A 10,064-nucleotide genomic window follows, 5' to 3' on the forward strand; every position below is an offset into this window, starting at 1 on the left:
TTTAAATATACTTATTCTTCTTTCTGGGAGGAAGCATCTTAGATTAGGTTCATATGCTAAAAAAATTAATCGCATCAAAATTTGACGGATTCCATTCATGTGCGTTTGTTCACAAAGTTGGTCACTACAACCACCTTTATAATTTAATTGTATCAAGTTTAACATATTGGAAGTGAAGGCAGTTTTATATTTCTATTAAGAACACTAGAAAAAGACAACGATCTAATGCAGTTCATTAGAGTGATACACCTCAACTACAAAAACAAGAGTAGATTATTAGCACGCTGAATCCAATTGCCTAGTGCCTTGAAGAAGATTTCTGTATTTAAGCTAGTGTTCAACATATAATGGTTTATATACTCTTGGCTATTGTGCTTTTAATAAACTTTTATGGCCAGTGATGATATACTGTTTTGGGCTACAGCACCAAAATTGGAGAAATGTTGCATTTCTCTTTAAATGATTCCAGTTGAAGGTCTGACGTTAGTAAGTGGAATTCCAGTGTCCATTGACATCTGGTCCTCCAATGTCTGTTGTCAATTGAAAAGGAACAGGGAATGATCCCATACTGCCATTACCCCACTGAGTCTGGCCAGGCACCAACTGTGAGCAGGCTGTGTGTCCCAAGTGCACCAGGTAGAAAAGTTGCCACACAGCACGTCATCATCCCATCTGGCCCATGTGTGTGTACGCCTACCTTTGTCCATGGCCTGTAACCCCTACTTTAACTATGGCTCTCCACTTCTCCCATTCTGTCGCACTTTTCCTGTTGCTTGTACAAAGTACCAAAAGATTAAATATAAACAAAAACAGGGTGAAAAACACACAAAAGAAAACCACTGCACAAAATGCTCTGTGAAAACAATTGCTCTAATGCTTTCTTGCAGGCAATTCTTGCTGTTTACATCAGCATCTGAGAATATCACGGCTCACATGTTGCAATTTATTTGGAATTTGATATAATGTCAAGAAAAGACACCCATAGCTATCAAAACTGAGCTTTTTTAAAGAGAGGAGTTGCCCTCTTAGTCCTCAGGCACAGGCTAATAGCTGTTCTCACTGATGTCAGAAAAGTCTGCATAAAAACCATACACGGGTTCTTGGCACTTGTAAACCACTCGGCTTTAACAGCTACTATAATTTGTATAAATCTATTTCCCAACTTGCCTATGTTTCAAGTTGTGGGAGCAAATGTGTGTGAAAGATGGACAATGAATAAGAAGCCTGCAGAAGAATCAGTGATTTGAATTATGATATTGGCAAAGAATATTGAAAGTGCCATAAACTACCAGAAAAACAATCAAATGTGTCTTGGGGGAAGCATAGTCCAATTGCTCCTCAGAAGAGAGCATTTGAACCGTGTCTCACATCCACTGAGCATGTTATCAGGAGTCTGGGCCCTGGAAAAGAACATCGTGCTTGATTGAGAGTCCGTGAAAAAGAGGACCCTTGACTAGCCAGGATTGACCCAGCGGCTGCCACAATGGGCTCAAAATAGCAGCAACGGGAAAATGGCACAGGGGTGGACAGTGTTGCATTCTACTGTACATGTTGTCTCTACGAATCAGAGCTAACTTGATAGCTCCTAACAGCACACTAGAAATAAACGATGTATAAGGCCTGCTTAAATTCCTCATTTGCAAAATGAAAATTAAGTTTACAGCTACTTTATTGTAGGGACATCTTTATATCTATATGAAATTTTAGTGGTTACATGTGTTATCCTTTAAGAAAAATCAAACCTGTTTGTTTTCACTATGCCCTTTCATTATTTTTTAGATTTGGGGAAGCTAAGTTTTTCACACACTAAAGCCAACAAGAAGTGCCAACAGAACAGAGAGACTCAGTACTACCTATGTACTTGATTGTGTAGCAGAGAGAAGTGGTACTGTAAACCTGTGTGCTTGTGAGTCTGTGGAGTGGGCAGAAACCAAGAATTAGAAGCCTGAAAAAGCTGGCACTATTAACTAGTAATTATTTGGCTGTGAGTTTAAGTTTAAGTTTCTTAAACACTCTGTGCTTCAATTTCTAATCTATAAAAATGATATTTAAAATAAGAAGTAAGATGGGTTGCAAACATTAATACACATATTTTTATAACATTGACGCATACATACAAGGCCTTTAGCCTTATGCATAGTCCATAGCAATTAATTAAAATGTGTCTGTTGTTGAAGATTAGCATGGCCTGTGCAATGATGACACTCAAAGTTGGGAAGTATCCCATGTTTTAAAAAATGTATCTATTGTTGTTTTTATTATTACCTATTACTTAAAGGACTATACTAGGCGATGGGAGCTTATTTCCATGCACTCACATGTACCAATAAAACATATTTTCACCTGCCCCAGGGAAAAAAGATATATTTATTCATCATATTTACTTATACACTCACTCCTCACTTATGGGTTTCAAAATTTGAGGGAAATATTCAGTATCTTTGCTTTCCATTTTTCCATGAGATTAGCCCCAAAGAAAGAAGACCAAAGAGTGCCTCTAGAAGGAAGGAGTGGCCAACACTGACAAATAGAGTTTAAAGTTTAAAGTCAAGCAAGAAAAATACTGAAAAGAGGCCATTCAATTTAGCCACATGCAGTGGTCACCAGGGCCACTGAGGATTTTGGAGAGATGGAGCAGCTGAGGGACACATGGGATTCAGTGAAGGATTTGGTTTTTCTTTGAATGGGTGTGATAATTACTGTGTTAGTCTGGGTACTTTAGAGAAACAAATCCACAGAAACTCATGTGTAAGGGAGAGTTTTATGTAAAGGTTAAGTGCGCATCAAGAAAACATCCCAACCCAGTGCTGCCCAAGCCCACAAGTCCAACATCAACCCATTAACCCATATGTCCAACACCAATCCACAAAGTCCTACTCCATCTCACAAAACGGACGCAATCATGCCGACTCCAGGAGGAAAGCCAAGTCAGTGAATGTGTAAACATTTCAGCGCTGGCAGGCGTCTCCACACGGCTACTCCAGCACCCAGGGCTGCATCGGGGTAGGTCCATGTGGCTTCTCCTCAGGGATATCTTGCAGGAAGTGAGCCTTGCCAGCTAAAGCAGGGAACTGGCTAAGGCAGCTACACCCTGGTCCACCATCACAAAGCAAGAGACCTGAGAACTAGAAAGGCGAGGCTCACCAAGCCATTTATCTCTCTGCCCTTCAATTAACCCCACATGTGTTTATTGGTCAGGTTGGCACAATAAACTCTATCTCAGTTACATAATCAGTTGTCAACTTGAGACAAGAGTAAAGGGGTGGAGTTTAGCCTGTCAATCAGGTCACAGCTTGATGACCTCATTTGGAGGCGCCATGGAGATAAATAGCTCGCTGGAGGTAGGGGATACACTGACTCCTTGCAAGACATTCCTGCTGACAACACATATGGAGCTATGTTAGAGCCCCAGAGCTGGAGGAGCCACGTGGAGACCCACGCCAGCATTGAGATGTTTATACTTCCACTGGATCCACAAGACTTTCCACCCACTGGCCTGTGATCGTCCTGCATTCGGTGCCATTGCATGTGTCTCACAAGTATGAAGAGCAATTTATGGACTAGCATTGACATATGGGGTAATATCAGACTTATGGACTAGCTCTGGACTGGGCTGGGCTGTTTTCTTAATATACAATTACTCTTTTATATAAAGCTCTTTCTTATACACATAGGAGAGACTGTCTTTCCTTCAGTGCTACATCTTCAGCAAGCCCTTTTAGGTCTCTCTTCTAAATATAACCCAAACCTGCTCAACCTCTACCCAGACACTGCTTGGGTTCAATCCACTAGGTCTCTGACATAGACTTACTTCTTGCTTTATTTCTGTCCTTTCTATGCCAGTCATAATAAATCAAACCGGCATTTATAGAGGTCTAAATAAAAGTATGTACATATGTAAATATATTTATATATGAGGATGGGGAAATAGATCTATGTGCATATATTTATAGGTTTAGTATTAAAGTAGCAGATGGACATTGGGCCCTCCACTCAAGTACTCCCTCAATGCAAGAATACTTTGTTTTATTAAACTGGCATTCCATGATGCTCACCTTCCTGACACGACCACGGAAGACAAAGTAGGTGCATAAGCAAATGTGGTGAAGAAAGCTGATGGAGCCCGGCTATCAAAAGATATAGCATCTGGGGTCTTAAAGGCTTGAAGGTAAACAAGCAGCCATCTAGCTCAGAAGTAACAAAGCCCATATGGAAGAAGCACACCCGCCTATGTGATCATGAGGTGTCGAAGATATCAGGTTTCAGGCATCAAAGAACAAAAAATCAAATAATTGTGCAGATTCGGAACCCAAGACCCATCTGTAGGCAACTGGACATCCCCTTACAGAAGGGTCACAGGGAGGAGAAGAGCCAGTCAGGGTGCAGTGCAGCAACGATGAAACATACAACTTTCCTCTAGTTCCTAAATGCTTTCTTCCCCCCCTCCCCCCATTATCATGATCCCAATTCTACCTTACAAATCTGGCTAGACTAGAGGATGTGCATTGGTACAGATAGGAATTAGAAACACAGGGAATCCAGGACAGATGAGAGTGGCAATACCAGGAGGGTGTAGGGAAGGTTGGGTAGAAAGGGGGAACCGATTACAAGGTTCTACATATAACCTCCTCCCTGGTGGATGGGCAACAGAAAAGTGAGTGAAGGGAGACATTGGACAGTGTAAGATATGAGAAAATAATAATAATTTATAAATTTCAAGGGTCCATGAGGGAGCGGGGAGCAGGTAGGGAGTTGAAAAATGAGGAGCTGATACCAAGGGCTCAAGCAGAAAGCAAATGTTTTGAGAATGATGATGGCAACAAATGTACAAATATGCTTGACACAATGGATGGATGGATTGTGATAAGAGTTGTATGAGCCCCAATAAAATGATTAGAAATAATAATAAATCAAACCATGACCACCTCTCACCCCATTTTACCCCTTGCCCACTATGCTCCAGCTCCTTGCAGTCTGTCCTCTACCCCTGTATTGCTCACCACTATCAGTGCTTAGCAAGTTTTTCTCCTTAATCTTTAGAACAGCTGACTCCTATGCATTATTCATGACTGCTCAAATGTCACTTCATCCAAAAAGTTTTCTTTGACCTTCCTTTCTCTCGCCCTCATTTCCCATTTTATCTTCTTCCCAGCTCTTATCATTTTCTGGACTTACCTTGTTCACTTATTTATTTGTCAATTATTCATATGCTCTCATTGAAAGTCGGAGTCCTGGTGGGCTGTTGGTAAGGGTTGAACTGCTAACCACAAGGTCAATGGTTCAAATCCACCAGCTGTTGTGAGGGGAAGGATGAGGCTTTTAGTACCCCCCAAAGATTTACAAACACCCCCTCCATTAAAAGTCAAAAAATTAGAAGAATGTCATCACATGCTGATTCTGGATGTTGGATTAATTTATGAACTGTTTCAGTTGTTAATAAACTTTCTAAAGCTATTTTATGAAGTATACATGCATCAAAATCTTAACGTTGGCAGCCAGGCAGAAAGTTGGTTAATAAAACACGTGTGTGATACAGTGGTTATGTGTTGAGCTGCTAAGTGCAAAGCTAGTAGTTCAAAACCACCAGTGAAGTCTTTGGAGAAAGATGAAGTTATTATTCCTATAAAGAGTCAGTGTCAGAAACCCCCAGGTGCAGTCCTGTCCTGTCCTATAGGGTTGCTATGATTCAGAATCTACTAGATAGCAGTGACTTTTATATAGAGAAATTACCTTTAAAACAACTATGAAGGACAGAAGAATATATTTCTCTGATTATCATACACCTCTCTGCTCAGGATCCTTGGTGGTACAGTGGTTAAGTGCTTTGCTACTAACAGAATGGTTGATGGTTTGAACCGAACAGTCTCAGGAAGAACATGCGGCAGTTGGCTTCTGTAAGGACTACAGCTTAGAACTTAAGAACTTAGAACTTAAGAACTTACTCTGCTCATAGAATTGCTCACTCTCAGTAGCAATTGACAGCAATGTTTTGTTTTGTTTTTTCTGTTGGTAAATCTTGTACTCTAGTAAATCAATGTAGAAATTGCTTAGGGCTCTTAAATTAGCATTAGTAGGAAAGTTTTGATGAAATAGAAATAAAGAAATAAGGTGCTCACATTACTATGTATCTATTATGCAGTATGCTTTTCTAATTAACACAAATTTGATAAATGATGAGAAATGAAAACTTTTAAGAATAGAAGAACCTGGCATAACATTTGTTTTCTCCAGGTTCTTCTAAAAAGTTTCCAGTTCTCATCTTTCAATTGGGGCATAGTAGTTATGTGTTGGGCTTCTAACCAAAAGATCAGTAGTTCAAAACCATCAGCTGCTCCCTGGGAAAAAATGAGGCTTTCTACTCTCACAAAGTTATAGTCTCAGAAACTCACGGGGGCAGTTATACCCTGTCAATAGGGTCGCCATGGGTCAGCACCAAATCGACAGCAGGGAGTTTGGTTTGTTTTTGGTATTGCATGTGAATCTGTAATTATCTAAAAACAAAAGGCCAAAAAAAAATAAATGAATTAAATAAAAACAAAAGGCCTCCTTAGGGAAAATTCTGAAAGAACTGAGGTTTCTCTTTTGTCTGCCTATTATTGTGAAATGTGTTCCTATCACGGAGCAGAGTGCCAAACTCAAAACTCACTGTCTCCCACAGACCACCTGGTGGATTTGAACTGCTGATCTTGTGGTTAGTAGCACAACACATAACCACCATGCCACCAGGGCTCCTAGTGAATATGGTGTCAGTGGGCACTAACTAAATCTTTGTGGAATTAATCAATGATATACTTCCTGTGTGTGTGTGTGTGTGTGTGTGTGTGTGTGTGTGTGTGTGTGTGTGTGTAAGGGAAAGAGAACACAATGAAAGGCAATCCTGAGTCGGAGGATTCTGAGGATAACAGTATTTGGCACTAGAATCTCATTATGGAGTTGGGCTCCGGTCTCTAGAACTCCTCCTCCACCCCAGGTTACCTCTCTCTTCAAGGAGCATTGGTAGATCACCACAGTAGTGGTTTGACGCCGTCTTTGGAGACGATCCATCAGTCGTAGATCATTTTTGTGCAGCTTACTCTGATTACACAGACCCTCACTTACTTGGGTTCCCATAAAGATAGGACCCGGCAGCACTTTGCCTGCGATGGTGTGGTAGGAGATTATCGAGATTCGTCCCCTGTGGGCCCTGGTCCTTGTGTCTGCAGCTGAGGTTTCAGGTTTCAATCCTGCCAGGACCGCGGGAGGTACTGAAGGCAGGGTACCGCTGCCTTGGCGCCTTAACCTCAGCAGCGAAGGAAAGATCTTTCCCAAACGCACCGGCTTGTCCTCCGCCTGCCCTGCCCGAGGCTGGGCGCCTTGGCTGAGGCTGGCTCCCGGCTCCGGTAGCTAGGGGCTCTGGGAGGCGGTGTTCACAGCTGGGCTGGGACTTCCTTCCTCCTCTGCAGGACAACAAAACAACCCGGCTGCAGGCACTGAGCTCTTGGGAGCTGGCTGGGCGACAGGCGCTGCGATGGGCTCCGTGCTGAGCAGCGACAGCAGCAAATCCACGCCGGGCTCCGCCATCCTCCGGGGCCTGGGGCGCAGGGGGAGCCCCGAGTTGCCAGTCACGTCTTTCGACTGCTCTGTGTGCCTGGAGGTGTTCCACCAGCCCGTGCGGACCCGCTGTGGCCACGTGTAAGTGCCGGCGGCTCAGTGGGGTTAGCGCGCCTCCTGGCTGGGGCGGGCGATTTGAGGGGGCGATGGTGGGTAAGGGGTCGGGTGGGGGATCACAGGAGCCAGCGCCATGAGGAAACCCGTCTCCCTGGGCCGGAAGCAACGCTCCGCACAGAAACCTGCACCACCAGGTGCGGGCCACAGGTGACCGTGCAGTCGGGAGGTGACACAGGATTGCGAGAGGACAAACACTGACTATTGGGGGCCCCTGAGCCCCAGGTGCCGAGCCCCAGAAATGGGCATTCCACCGGGCTAGGGGTTTAGGCGAGTCCGCCCTCGCCAGGTCTGGGGTGGGTGGTCTTAGCTACAGAACCGGAGCCCCAAGGAGCACCGGACTACGTGTCCCGGGGAAGGGCCCTCCGCAGCCCCGCGAGCCCCCCTGAAGTAGGGGAAGGGCGGCGGGCGTCTTCTCCCCAGGAAACCGCGGCCGGTTTTGTTTTGCTGGCTTTGTGCACGTGTTCAGAACGCCCACGGAGGCTCCCCTTTTGCTGGAGCTAACAAAGATCAGTGCAAACCACCCGGGCCTCCTTTCCGACACCGACCCCAGACCCCTCCAAGGTGGTCTCGCCAACCTGCAACCGCCTCCTGATCTGTGGAGCTTCAAGAAGCAGGTCACGGGGGTGGGGGCGGGGGAGGAGGGCATGGAGCTTAGACTTGAGCACCACGCCTGTCAACAAAGCCGCTCAAACCCCAGTAACAAAAGTGAAAAGATCACAGACTACCTGCTTCATGCACACCTCACCAAACCAATAGCAGGTAAATGAAAAGAACTGTTTTTAAGGTGACGTCAGATTTCACTGGAATTCGCTGTGAACGCAAAGCTGAGGTCATTTCTAAGAAGAGTTTGAAAACAAAAGTCCCATAGGAAAGGCACAGTGCTAAGGTGTGTTGCGTAACGGTTGGCAGTAGCTGGACCTGCGCATTGGAGTCCTGCACTTTTTCAGAAGCTCCCCCCTACCCCGCGTGGGTGGGTGGGTGTGGGTGTCAGGGCGTGTCTGAGTGTGTGGCGACGGGGAGAGTGGATAGAGCTAAGAGCGGAAACCCACTTAAAGTCTTTTGTGGACCGTAGACTCCACTCTGGTCGAAGGAAGCAACGGGGCAATACCGCAGTGACTTAACAGGAAAAGAGAAGGGCCCTATTATAAAAGCCAGCGGGAAAAAGAGAAGAAAAGGCATTTTCATCATTGACGTGGGGAGAAAAATGTGCAGTGCTTAAGTACAGAGTGCCCTGGGCATTGTTTTCTGGCTGTATTTTCTGCGGCCTTTTGTTTCCGGTTTGCATTTTAAACTCAGTGCTGGTCTACTTCACTTGTGACCATGTCTGCAGCTTCCCTGCCCTCCAAATGTAACGCTTTGAGAAAATAGCCAAGGGTCAGCAGGAAAGCTAAGATGCTGTGTAACAGCATAACACATATTGATTAGTTCAGGGCCCTCGTGGGCTAAGGACATCTTCATTTACATTTCCTCTGTGCTAGCTTTAGGATCTGAGGACTGTGCCAAGGCGAGGCAACGGAGATGCGTCTTGAAGATGACTCTCAAAGAACTGGGATGGGCGGCTTGGTCGTTGTGATTATCGGGCTGGAGAATGTTTTCCCCAGTTTGAAACTGGAATGGATTGTTTTGCAGTGTTTCAGTTTCTACTCTGCTCAAGGATAATATAAATTTGCAAAATGTCAAACCTTTTGTGCAGTTCATTTCTTTGTTTGAGGGAAAAGGAAACCAGCCCCTGGGAAAAAGTCAGAAAGTAGCACAACAAGGGCTGGACAGATTGCCACCCCTCGCCTGTCTGTTCTTTGTTTTGACAAATCTGTGTCCATTGTTCTGGCTGTGGGCAGAATTGCCATATTTCTCCTCTTGGCAAAGTTTCTTGGGCCCCTTCCACTTTGTCCGTGTTAACCGGGGCCCCTTCTGCACTGGCGCTGGGAAGCACTGTTGATGCCATTTGTGCTTTGTAAATGAATTATTCTCTTTTGTGGACCTTGATTGAAAAGAGGAAGAACTGCAAATAAAACCCCTCTGTGCTATTATCTCATGTTGAAGCTCAATTTCCAAACTTGTTCAACGAGATGGTTTATGCTCATTCTGTTTCTAAACCTAGTTTGAGCCAAGCAAGGATAATAATGACAACGGTATCTGGAATGAAGATGTATAAATTGGATTGTGCTCCAGTAGCAAGAAGGAGAGCAGGATCTGAAATTCAATTCTGCCTCTAATCAGCTGAGTAACCACCAAGTTGCTTAATCTCTTTGAATCTCAAGTTTCGTCATTTGTAAAATTGGATGATTAATGGAAATTGTATTGGTATTTACAACATAAAATAATGGAGCAAGACATATTGATTTCTGTTTCCTTTT

The 10,064-nt window shown here is 44.3% G+C and overlaps 1 protein-coding gene across 1 annotated transcript in view; it reads left to right on the plus strand.

Moving 5' to 3' along the window:
- The first annotated feature begins 7,369 nt into the window (after nt 1-7,369).
- Nucleotides 7,370-10,064, plus strand: part of RNF125 (ring finger protein 125) — a 25,314-nt gene continuing 22,619 nt past the window's right edge. The window contains exon 1 of the mRNA XM_004703078.2: nt 7,370-7,671. Coding sequence (XP_004703135.1) covers nt 7,508-7,671 — 164 coding nt within the window. The 5' untranslated portion in view covers nt 7,370-7,507. The remainder of the gene's footprint in view (nt 7,672-10,064) is intronic.

This window comes from Echinops telfairi, unplaced genomic scaffold (genome assembly GCF_000313985.2).
Source record: "Echinops telfairi isolate 266 unplaced genomic scaffold, ASM31398v2 ScPeMD7_7400;HRSCAF=8409, whole genome shotgun sequence".
Classification (NCBI taxonomy): Eukaryota; Metazoa; Chordata; class Mammalia; order Afrosoricida; family Tenrecidae; genus Echinops; species Echinops telfairi.